This window comes from Babylonia areolata, chromosome 12 (genome assembly GCF_041734735.1).
Source record: "Babylonia areolata isolate BAREFJ2019XMU chromosome 12, ASM4173473v1, whole genome shotgun sequence".
NCBI classification, from domain to species: domain Eukaryota; kingdom Metazoa; phylum Mollusca; class Gastropoda; order Neogastropoda; family Buccinidae; genus Babylonia; species Babylonia areolata.
In genome coordinates, this window is record NC_134887.1 from 13,919,698 (window position 1) to 13,933,054 (window position 13,357).

The 13,357-nt window shown below is 44.5% G+C and overlaps 1 protein-coding gene across 1 annotated transcript in view; it reads left to right on the plus strand.

The window, feature by feature from the left end:
* Nucleotides 1-9,159, plus strand: part of LOC143287837 (visual pigment-like receptor peropsin) — a 29,300-nt gene extending 20,141 nt beyond the window's left edge. The window contains exons 7-8 of the mRNA XM_076596076.1: nt 4,832-5,203; nt 9,139-9,159. Of these exons, the coding sequence (XP_076452191.1) occupies nt 4,832-5,203; nt 9,139-9,159 (393 nt within the window). The remainder of the gene's footprint in view (nt 1-4,831; nt 5,204-9,138) is intronic.
* The last annotated feature ends 4,198 nt before the right edge of the window (nt 9,160-13,357 follow it).

The window sequence follows — 13,357 nt, forward strand, 5'->3', positions numbered from 1 at the left end:
AAAATAAATAAAACTTCCATGCTTAGCAAAAGAAGTTCCTGTTTGAACAAAAAATGATAATAATGACTGCTCTTGTTGTTGGGTCAGAATATCAGATCAAAGTGCCAAGTTTAGAGAATACAAAAAATATAAATATAACAGTAAATGCAGTTTGCATATAATTAGGCTTCATTTTTTATATTTTTTTGTGCCCATCCCAGAGGTGCAATATTGTTTTAATCAAGATGACTGGAAAGAACTGAATTTTTCCTATTTTTATGCCTAATTTGGTGTCAACTGACAAAGTATTTGCAGAGAAAATGTCAATGTTAAAGTTTACCACAGACACACACACACACACACACACACAGACAACCGAACACCGGGTTAAAACATAGACTCACTTTGTTTACACAAGTGAGTAAAAAATATCACAAGTTACATACAACGTTCATGACCACTCTTTCTAAAAAGAAAAAAGAAAAAAAGAAAAAAAAAAAAGAAAAAAACCTCCCTCTCCCCCCCCCCCTTCAACCCCCCTCCCCCCACCACACACATACACACTCTCCCTTTCCCACTCTACATACATCCAAAGTGCGCTGACATGGGTGGTGTTGGAGAACAAGGAAACTGAGAGTACTTATAGACAGGTTTTAAAAAGATGAGTTTTTAGTGGTGAGCGAAAAGCAGAAATGGAATCAGATGCACGGATATGATGAGGATGGCTGCGGAGATTTCTTGCGGGATTGTAAACACTGATAAGGTCAGAAAGATATGTAGGTCCTGCGGAGTGGAAAGCAGAATAGCAGAGTATCATCAGCAGTGAAGAACAGAATGGCCAGAAATGACGTCAGAAAGAGGAGCAGTGTACAGAACGAACAGAACGGGGCCCAGGACAGAGCCTTGTGGCGCACCATAGGAGATCAGGGCTGGATCAGACTTAAATTATTAACAGAGACAATCTGGAAGTGGTTGGATAGGTATGAAGAAAACCAACTCAGAACTGTTGAGTGAATCCCCAAAATATGTTCAAGTCTGGAAATGAGTATATACTGTGGTCTATTGTGTCAAACGCAGCCGACAGATCGAGTAAAGTTTACCTTCATCAACAGACAGTAACAGGTCATTAACTACTTTCAACAAAGCAGTTTCAGTGCTATGGGCAGATCTACATGCTGACTGACAAGAAGAGAACAGGTTGTTTAATGCTAAATGGTCTGAAAGTTGGGAGAGAACAACTTTTTTTTTCAATAATTTTGGACACAAAAGCAAGGTTGGATACAGGGCGAAAACTTTTGAGGTCATTGTGATCCAGAGTGCCTTTCTTTAGCAGGGGCTTAACAAGTGCAGTTTTATTTATTTATTTATTTTTTTATACACGAGGGAAGACACCAGAAATTAAAGAATCATTTATCATTTTTGTAAGTGCAGGCAAAACAACATCCAAACACTCATACAGTAGTGGTGTGGGAAAGGGGTCCAGGTCACATGTTTTTGGAGCAGACTTATTCAACACACTGAGTACATCTGTCTCTGAAACAGGTGTGAAAGCAACAAAAGGAACACCCTGAAATTCTTTTCCCATGTGGTGCGACACAGCTGACTGTGAATCCAGTTCTTTCCTGGGGTTAACAATTTTTTTAGCAGAAAAAATCTGAGAAGACACTGGGCAGTACTGAAAATGGATAGATAGAAGGAAGCAAAGATTTTGTTCTGGCACGAAGCTTATTTGTAATGCAATATTTGCTTGATTTAGCTTCGGAGATCTTGGTGTTGAAAAACAGAGTCTTCGCTTTGTGCACAAGAAAGGTAACAAAGCTCTTGGCTTTCTGGTAAATTTGTTTGTAGACAGTTAAACCAGATACCTTTCACTGTGCTTCCGCGTGTCGCCTCTATCTCTTCGCTGCTAGCAGTTCCTCACCAAGAAGCCTAAACCATGGACACGACACCTTCCTGGAGGACACCCTGGAAGAAGGGCGTGCTTGTCCAGTGATGCCTGAAGGGCAGTGTTATACTGGTCAGCTGAACAGTCCAAAAAGCACTCAAGTCCTGATTTCAGGTCGTCGCGAAAAGCTGCTCTGTCTATAGCACGAATGTTGTGCACACTGTGATACACTGTCACAGAGGAGGGGAGGTACATGTCGAAGACACTAACTACACACAAATGGTCAGATTCTCAGTCATGATTCACATCAGACGATCGATGAACTCCATCACTGGGCCTCTTAATCACCAAATCAAGAGTATGACCATGCTTGTGGGTAGGTCCACCCACAGTCTGAGAAAGGTTGTACATATTTAGAAGTTCCAAGAATTTTACAGCACTACGATCAGTGGAACTGTCAACATGAAAGTTTAAATCCCCCAAAAGACACAGATTTCCATGAAGACAGTTACAGTTGACCAAAAGATTAGGAAACTGTTCAAAGAACATGGTCTCCGTTAACTGATTAACAGAGGTGGGCCAGGGGCGATACACACATGAAGTGCAGCATGCTATGCTGGGAAGTGAGGGACACTTGAAGCAATTCGAAGGATGAGTGGATGAAGGAAAATGTGGAGGTGAAGGTAAGGGTAGGGAGTAAGAGTGTCTCTGTAAATGACTGCAATACCGCCGCCACGACCAGAGACACGAGGGAGTGACTTGATGGCATAACCACTGGGGGCAAGATCAGTACATACTGCTTCGTCTCCACGGGGCTTGAGCCACGTCTCCACAATCAACAGTAAATCAATGTTGTCGTCAACAATAAAAGAAGAAACAGCGGTTCTTTTCTCTCTGCAGTTGGGACCAACAGACTGTGAGTTGAAAGATGCAACTTTAAGACCAGAGAGCTTACAACTGTTGGACGAGTGGGGGTGGAGGGGAATGGAGATCAGGTTGTTGAAGTTCACAGAGGGAATAAGTTTGATCGGCGATCGGTCATCGACTGGACAGGGGGAGTGGAGGACTCGATGTCTTGTAGGCACAATCACTGGGATGGGCCTACTGTGTTGAAATCTCCGACTCCCACCTCGAAACGGCCGTCGCTTTCTCTTCTTCGATGAGCATGAAGGCCACTGATCTGACTGCAGATCTGAGCATGGAACCGGACTGTGAATACCAAGATGACAGAGTTTGTCACACACGGACAGAGTATGGTTAGACTGCGTACACTGAAGCGACAGTATTTCAGTTCTACTGTAAAAGACTCGAGTGGTCGGCAACGGCACTGGACAACTCTGCTCTGCAGTTTCTTCCGCACGTTCAGGTTGCTTGTTTAATGACCGACAGCCGAGCAGCTCAGCGTAATGGATGATGAAGAAGAAGGAAGTGAGGTTGACAAATCGAACCATAAATTCCTTGTCCGTGGTCAAAAAGCGACAGAAAATACATCAAAATGACCAGCGTTCCATCGGTAAAAAGACTGTCAAACTCACAATCACGAAAACACTGTAACTCACACGCAGACATACATTCAACACCAGAGCTATTCCCTCAAGCACATAAGGCGACGGGAGATAACTCTCAATTGTATTGTATTGTTCTTCGTCACAACAGATTTCTCCGCGTGAAATTCTACACTAAGTACTTGGTTATCATCATCACTATCATTATCATCATGGCAATAGTAATGATAACAATTATTATTGTATTGTATTGGTCTTTGTCACAACATATTTCTCTGCGTGAAATTCTACGCTTTGTGTACAAAGTTATCATCATCATCATAGTAATAATAACAATTATTAATGTATTGTATTGTATTGTTCTTTGTCACAGCATACTTCTCTGCATGAAATTCTACACTTTATGTACAAAGATATCATCATCACCATCATCATCATCATTTATTACTATTATGATTATGGCTGTTAAGATGATGTTGATGATGATGATAAGAATGATGATAATAATTATCATCATTATTGTCATAGTTATCATCAGAATTGCCATCACCATTATCATCATTACATCATCACTGGTATCACAATTAACGATCGTCACTATTATCAGTGTCATTTCTGATTTTTCTTTTCTTCTCTCCCCACCCATCCCCACCGCACCCCACCAAACCGCCTACCTCCACCCGAACACACCACTCACCCCCCGCCACCACCCCCAACCCCGAACACCCATTCCCCACGCCCCCCCCCCGCCCCCAACCATCACCACTACGACCACCGCCACCCCCCCCCCAAACACCCCACCCCTCCACTACCAACCCAAACACACCACTACCACCCCCGCTACCACCCCAAATACCCCCCCCCGCACCCCCCCCCCAAACCACATACACCACCACTACCACCACCCCCGTCATCACCACCCCCAACCCCCAAACACCACTACTACCACCACCCCCGTCACTACCACCCCAATCCCCGAACACCCCCAACCCCCACCACCACCCCCAAACCCCGAACACCACAACAATACCACCACCCCCGCCAACACCACTCCCAATCCCTGAACACCACCACTACCACCAACCCGGTCATCACCACCCCAACTCCCGAACACCCCTATCACACCCCTGTCACCACCACCCCCAAACCTCGAACACCCCCACTACCACCACCCCCGCCACCACCACCCCCCAATCCCCGAACACCCACCACTCCATCCGCACCCCACCTCCATCACCACAATCCCCAACCTCGAACACCCCCCCCCCCCCCACCTACAAACCCCCTCCCCACGTCCACCCCCTCCTCCCCAACCTCTCAACACCCACCACCTAACCCACACTAACCACCACCACCACGGCTCCTTCCCCCCACCTGCAACCCTCCCCCCCCACACACACACACCTTGCCCTCCCCCCCCTCTTCCCCCCCGCGCCCCCCCCCCCCCCACACACACACACAGCTGACCATCCTCATGTGCTCCGTCTTCCTCCTGGCCTGGGCCCCTTACTCGGTCTTCGCCCTGCTGTCGGCCTACGCCCGCTCGCTGCGCGTGCCGCTCGCGCTGACGCCGCTGGCCGCCCTGGCCGCCAAGTCCTCGCACCTGCTGGACCCCGTCATCTACTGCGCCCTCAACAGCAGGTTCCGCCGCCTCTTTCCCAGGGGGATGCCCTTCTCCTCCTCCTCCTCCTCGACCTCCTCCTGCTCTTCCTGCTGCTGCAGGCTTCGGAAGAGGAGGTGCCTGCTGGTGAATCCGCACGCGGAGGAGCATCCTCCTCCAGAGGACGAGGACGTCACCACGTCCATGATGCCCTTGCAGACCGTCGTCGTCAACGTCAGCGAGGAGGAGGAGGAAGAGGAGGAGGAGGGGGGTGGTGAGGAGGGAGATGGTGAGGGTGTGGGTGAGGAGGAGGGGGAGGGGCGTGGGGAGGAGCAGGAGGAGGATGGTGAGGAGGGAGATGGTGAGGGTGATGGTGTGGAAGAGGAGGAGAGGGAGGAGGAGGAGGAGGAGGACGGGGAGGGTGGTGAGGAGGGAGATGGTGAGGGTAGTGGTGAGGAGGGAGTGGGAGGGGGGGTGGGGATGAGGGAGATGGTGAGGGTGGGTGTGAGGAGGAGGAGGGGGAGTTGGGAGGAGGGGGAGGATGGGGAGGAGAAAGAGGTGGAGGGTGGGGAGGAGGAGGGGAAGAGGGAGGAGGAGGGGATGTGGGAGGATGAGGAGGTGGAGGAGGAGGGGGAGGAGGAGGAGTGGGATAGGGAGAATGAGGAGGGGGGAGGAGGAGGGGGAGATGGAGAATGAGGAGGAGAGGGTGAGGGAGGAGGAGGGGGTGGAGGAGGAGGTAGAGGGGGAGGAGAAGGCGAGGGGGCGGGGGCTGGGGGAGGGAGGGAGGGGGAGTGTGACAACCAGAAGCCACGCTGGTTTGACCCACCTATCTGACACTTTAAGTGATTTGATTTAGGAATCCCTGTTGCCGTTGGTCTGTCTATGATTACACCAAGTTGTTAATTTGGTTCGGGAATTCCCCGCTCCCTCGGTCTCCATGGCACCGGAAGTTATGGATCTAGTCCACACGCTTTGATGACACCTCGTTGAAACTGTCACTAAAACTGAAACTCTGACACCAAGTGATTTGGGTGTCTGCTCCTTTAGTTTACGTCTGACACCGAGGAATTTTCGGAAGTCTGCTAATTTGATCTCTTTGACACTGTGTGATTTGGACTTTTGCTCCTTTAGTCACATTGACATCAAGTGATATTGGAATTCCACTCCTTTGGTCTATCTCTGACATTAATAAAGTAAATTGGATTTCCGCTCCTTTGGTCTATCTCTGACATTAAGAAAGTAAATTGGATTTCCGCTCCTTTGGTCTATTTCTGACACCAAGTGATTTTGGAATTCCGTTTCTTTGTTCCCTCTGACACCAAGTAATTTTAGAATTCTGCTCCTGTGGTTCATCTTTGACACAAAGTGATTTGGAATTCTGTTTCTTTGGTCTATCTCAGACACCAAATGATTTTGGAATTCCGCTCCTGTAGTCTGCCTCTGACACCAAGCGATTTGGAATTTCACTCCTAAGACCTAGCTTGCTTTCACTAAGTGATTGATTTGGAATTCTGCCCCTTTGGTCTGTCTCTGATACCAATCTCCCTGACACAAACTGATTGAAATTCCGCTCCTTTGGTTCGTCTGACATCAGATGGTTTGGACTTCCGCTCTGACACCAAAGTGATTTTGAAATTCTGCTCCTTTTGTCTGTCTCTGATACCAGTCTCCCTGACACAAACTGATTGGAATTCCGCTTCTTTGGTCCGTCTGACATCAGATGGTTTGGACTTCCGCTCTGACACCAAAGTGATTTTGGAATTCTGCTCCTTTGGTAACATTGTCAGCAAGTGATTTGGAATTCAGCTCCTTCAGTCTCTCTGACAGCAATTATAAAGACTGCCATCGCGCAGAAAACTGCCTTTTTTCTTCTTCTCCAAAACATGATATAACCAGAGTTGGAGAACGTTCATGAAGGAACATGAAATTTATCGAAACATTATTTGGGATATAGTCTGGTTAGACTGCAAAAGGCCCGGTAGTGTGGAACAAGTTTTTTTCTCCTCAGTCCCACACGTGTATTCCCCTATTCAATTTTACTACTACTTCTGCTACTACTTACTACTACTACTACTAACAACAACAACAATAATAATAACAACAACAATAATAATAATAATAATGATGATAATGATAATGTGGTTAATCAAGCCGTCAGACATAATGGGTTCCTTCATTGGAATCTCATGTGGATCTGCTCTTTGTTTTTGTTTTCTTCCTGTCTTTTTTTTAATTTTATTTTTTTAAAATTCGAATCGATTTTTATGTCTGTTGTTTTTTCATGGTACGAAATCAGATATTTTCTCACAGAATACATCTTGGACAGAACTGCTATAATTAGTTACTTGATCCTTCTTTTTTTTATCTTTTAAGTTTTTTTTACGGAAGTGCTGTAAATCACAATGATACAAACGTGTTTTGCAGTCACCTTTCTAAACGTTTCTGCACTTGTAACCGTGTACCACAAGAGTCAAATTTCAACTATTAGATTTGCTGGGATCTTTCCTTTTGTTCAACACCATGGCTGGCATCTCAATACGGTGTTCAAACGTAAACCATTTTATTTTTTCCTGAAAGAAAATGTTTGCATTTGGCATTGTTCTTGTTTATTCGAAATTTGCATACAGTCAACTTTCCATAGCAAGTCTAAAGCGCTGATAGGTGGATAGCGCATGCCTTCTTTGAGCCCCTTTGCTAACGGAAGCACAGTCAACTTTCCATAGCAAGTCTAAAGCGCTGATAGGTGGATAGCGCATGCCTTCTTTGAGCCCCTTTGCTAACGGAAGCCAGCAGAAAGGTTCAATCAGCCATTTTGCTATTCGTGTCAGTACAGCGCGAAGCGGTACCTTCATATATGTAGCCGAGCGCTCAGCTAGCTACGATGACAGCTTCACGGCAAGCTTTCACTTGCTCGCGTGCCTCCACAGCAAGTCACAACACTTGGCATGTCGTGGAGGCAAGCATAACACGATTTCACCGAAGATACATTGTTTCCAGCTGGGCTGTGAGCAAAAGTCATCTGATCTGATTTGATTTGATTTGATCTCATCTGATCTGATCTACGAAAAGCTCGTTATCAGGTTGTGACAAAGCACACACAATCAAACTTAGCGCGAACAACAGAAACTACAGCCTCTTTTCTTGTTCATCATATCCATTCTCGAACGTCTGAACACACAAGTTCAGCATCCCGACCATTTCATTGCAAGAGACTGTCTTCAGTTTCGAGGCAGTGTATGTAATTGGGCAAAACAAAAACCGACGTGACTTTGTACCACTGTTCTAAAAGTAGATAGATAGCTCATTGTCCAGGAAAGCTGAAGCCAACTGGACGCCATACTGGCACTCGTATCCGGCGAGAAGTCGTCTGCTAACTGGTGGTAGTTTCTGAATTCGCAAAATGCAGGAATTCAGGGAAGAAAACGTATATTTGTCGTTTAATTTCAGATTCATTTGCTGTGAACATGGTGCTCAGGGATGAAGTGTGTGTGTGTGTGTGTGTGTGTGTGTGTGAGAGAGAGAGAGAGGAGAGAGAGAGAGAGAGAGAGAGAGCGATTAGTTCGCAAAACATATCTAAAAAACGTTAATGATTTTGCTGTAGGTGTCATGGATGCTATGCTTTCGCGTGTACAATCTCTTTTACCATTATCCCAACATGGTTCAAGAAATAATGCATATTGTTGTTGTACAACACAAACGTGCAGTCACCTTCAAATTACTGTTGCTGAAAGAAGACAACTGTTTAAAGAATGAGACGAAGGAAAGACCACAATGTTCAGAAATGATGAACTCCACAAAAGCTATGAATGACATCATTAAAGTAAATGACGTATCACACGAGTATGACGTAGACGACAGGTATACAAAAACGTGTTTGACTGATACGCCGAAGAAATATTTGGAGCAGATCGTTAAAATACGACTTCAAAGAAAAAAATATCTGGACAACGATTGTTTGATTTTTGTTTCAGGAAAAATCACTCTATGTGATCCATATCATGCAGACAATAAAATCCAGCTCAGCTGAAGTCATGTGTGACTGAGCCTGAACTATCCAGTATTCAATGTCAAAAGTAGCTAGGCTGGCTCTCATTCTTTGTGTTTTATCAATTGCTGATAAGGTTTAATTTGGGTGTAAAATACCACTGCTGTTACGTGATATCCTCCAGGCCCACAAAGGGGTCAAATGATTAAACACGCATGTATTTGATTAGTGTGTGTGTGTGTGTGTGTGTGTGTGTGTGTGTGTGTGTGTGTGTGTGTGTGTGCGTGCGTGCGTGCCCGAGCGTGCGCACTTGTGTAAATATTTTCCATCTGTCTTCAGTATACATAGATATTTGAATGTCTTTGTAAATGACAAAATACATTCAAATGTGAACTCGAGAACTTACCTCAGGCCTATAGGCCTATCCTAAATTGGCGTTCATTGACAACTGAGCGAAATACTCAAACGCGTAAAATTCAGCTCTTCCTAACACTAATACTGAAAAAAAAAAAAAAAAAAAAAAAAAAGAAAAAAAAAACGGAGGTTGTTCGACATGTAACCATATTCATCATCCATATTGGCGTAATGATATGCATAGTTTCCATGATACATCGTTCCCATTTGTTCGCATTTGAAAAGCTAGAATGCTACAAGTCTGTCAAAGAAAAAAAAATCGTGGGGCTGGGGGTGGGTGGGTGTGGGTGTTGGGGATGACGCAGCGAGAGGGAATGTGTGCCTGTTCCATTGGTAAGTGTGCACATCATCCATACGTACCCGGTGACCCGCTGTGTGATATATCCACTGGTGATCAAGGACGTTTTACGCCTTGTAAATTATTGGGGTTTTTTTTCTGGTGCAAAAATGGAAAGCATGCTGTTGCATAAGCATTGTCGAGCGTAACGATTTATGGAGAGGTGATATAGGTATAAACATGTTGTATCGCTTAAGTTTAAATGAGGCGTGCGGGTGCTCACGTGCGCGCACGTGCTCACACGGAGATATACCTACCTATGACTTGATTGTCGGTACAAAGATTTAACAGGGGCTGAGGGGTTTATCTTGGGTGTTTGTTAGACATGATGTTTTGTTCAGATGTTATTGATTGTGGTTTATAAATGTAAGCGTTTGTATTTTCTAGGTATTCCGTCCAGCCTGTTATTGATTGTGGTCACAAGTGTGGACGGTGGTCTTCATTGCATTTTTCTTATGAGAGTTTCTATTGCTCTTACCTCTTGTTCATTACATTGCACACACACACGCACGCACACGTACACACACACACGCTAACAAATACAAACACAACACACGCACGCACACGTACACACACACTCACAAATACAATCACACACACGCACGCAGGCATGCACGTACGCACGCACACACACACACACACACACTGGTGAAACACATGAATAAACACATGCCATGTGAAGTATATTTTATGATCAAAGCTTACAACACTGCACACAAATGCAAACTTTTGTAAAAATAAACAGAGCAGACAGAAAAACGCAAATGAAAAAGACCACAGTTAATCAGTCATCAAGGTGAAAGGTCACTTTGGGAAGGGGGGGAAGGGGAGGGAAGCCGCTCTGACGAATACAGTTCTGTCTGGTAAGATTGGTCATCTCCCTTACCACTTCTACAACTTCGCTGTCACCCTATAATCATCATGGATGCCATGTCACGTGACGCGCTTATTTTCATGGGGTTTGTTACATCTTTCGTGAAAAACTAGCACGCACCCTGACCACCACAGCAGGTCCGGTGGATGGACAGACAGAGTGGCAATGAACTCTGAGTTTCTACTACCAGAAGCCCACAGTGACGTCACTTTCTGTCTATACTGGATTTGAACTCTAGACTTGCACTGTCAGGTTAATGTGTGATGTGACGGCAGTGCTGGAGGTCTACGACCGTAATTTTTCACCTGTTCTGTGATAGAGGTATAGATACACCGGGGAAATTTTTTTTTATAGAGAACACTTTCACAGATTGTAAGACAGCGTTCTGTGATAGAGATAAAGATACACTGGGGAAAAGTAGAGAACACTTTCACAGATTGTAAGACAGCGTTCTGTGATAGAGATAAAGATACACTGGAGAAAAAATAGAGAACACTTTCACAGATTGTAAGACAGCGTTCTGTGATAGAGATAAAGATACACTGGGGAAAAATAGAGAACACCTTCACAGATTGTAAGACAGCGTTCTGTGATAGAGATAAAGATACACTGGGGAAAAATAGAGAACACCTTCACAGATTGTAAGACAGCGTTCTGTGATAGAGATAAAGATACACTGGGGAAAAATAGAGAACACTTTCATAGACTGTGAGACAGCATTCTGTGACAGAGCTATAGATACACCGGTGAAAAATAGAGAACACTTTCACAGATTGTGAGACAGCATTCTGTGACAGAGCTATAGATACACCGGGGAAAAATAGAGAACACTTTCACAGATTGTAAGACAGCGTTCTGTGATAGAGGTAAAGATACACTGGAGAAAAAATAGAGAACAGTTTCACAGATTGTAAGACAGCGTTCTGTGATAGAGATAAAGATACTCAGGGGAAAAATAGAGAACACTTTCACAGATTGTAAGACAGCGTTCTGTGATAGAGATAAAGATACACTGGAGAAAAAATAGAGAACACTTTCACAGATTGTAAGACAGCGTTCTGTGATAGAGATAAAGATACACTGGAGAAAAAATAGAGAACACTTTCACAGATTGTAAGACAGCGTTCTGTGATAGAGATAAAGATACACACTGGGGAAAAATAGAGAACACTTTCACAGATTGTAAGACAGCGTTCTGTGATAGAGATAAAGATACACTGGGGAAAAATAGAGAACACCTTCACAGATTGTAAGACAGCGTTCTGTGATAGAGATAAAGATACACTGGGGAAAAATAGAGAACACTTTCACAGATTGTAAGACAGCGTTCTGTGATAGAGATAAAGGTACACTGGGGAAAAATAGAGAACACCTTCACAGATTGTAAGACAGCGTTCTGTGATAGAGATAAAGATACACTGGGGAAAAATAGAGAACACTTTCACAGATTGTAAGACAGCGTTCTGTGATAGAGATAAAGATACACTGGAGAAAAAATAGAGAACACTTTCACAGATTGTAAGACAGCGTTCTGTGATAGAGATAAAGATACACTGGGGAACAAAAAAAGACTGCGTGCTGTGAAAGAGCTGACGACATATGGAGGAAGAATTAAGAAGCATACATGAGTGGAAGCCCAGTCTTCAAAAAAAGAAAAAAAGAAAAGAAAAAAAAGAGATAATATTTAAGGGATACAAAATGTTGAACAAAAGCAGAGGACACTTTCATAGACTGTAAGACAACTTTTATGACAGTAATGAAGACAAATGGAGGAAGAATTAAGAATTATCCATGACTGGAAGGTCAATCTTCATTAAAGAATATCAAATGGATGCAAAATGTTGAACCAAAAAAAGTGCTGGTGGTGAAATATGTTTCAACATCCGAAAATAACTACAATGATATATGTACAACAGTGAATGAAGATGAGGTATGGTGTGGTGGTAACACGCATAAATCAAAATAACCAAAGACAAAATTGTTACCAACATTTCAAATAAGATCTGCGAAGATCCCTTCCTTCTATTAAGAAAGGGTGAATACCGTAGTCGCACCTTCTCGCCACGTTAATGTGGGTGTTTCCTCAGGGGGACACGGTGCAGGTTGTTTCAACCGACGCGGCACGGGAGCGAGTAACTGGCGCTATATCAAAACTAGATCTCGGCCTCTCCAATCAAGGAAAGCCGCAGCTAGACCAGTCTAGCATGGAGAGGGATGGGCTCCGCCATGCTTTTCTGCCCAAGACTCACCGCATGAATGACGACCACTACTCAACCCATACCGGCTCGGTCGTCGCCCGGGTCAACAAGGACCGCGCCTTCCATTGCAAACCAGGGTGGAGGTGACAAATGTGCAATGAACAAATATCGCTGGCACATCCTAGGACTCTGTGAAACACGATGGAAAAACATCGGTGAAATACCCACACTTGAAGGCCACAGACTATTTTACAGTGGTAGAGAGGACAAACACGAACATGGAGTAGGGTTCCTGATCCACAAAGACATTGTTAACACTGTCATGGGCTGCCGACCAATATCCAGCAGGCTCACTACCATCCGCCTGAGGGCATCCCCATTCAACATCACCATCATACAAGCATATGCTCCAACATCTGATCACAGCGATGATGAAGTTGAGGAGTTCTACGAACAACTACAAGAAACCCTTGATCAGACACCAAAGAAAGACATCATAGTAGTACAAGGTGACTGGAACGCCAAGATCGGAAAAGACTCCTACAACACCTGGAAGGGCACATGTGGACGATATGGTAAC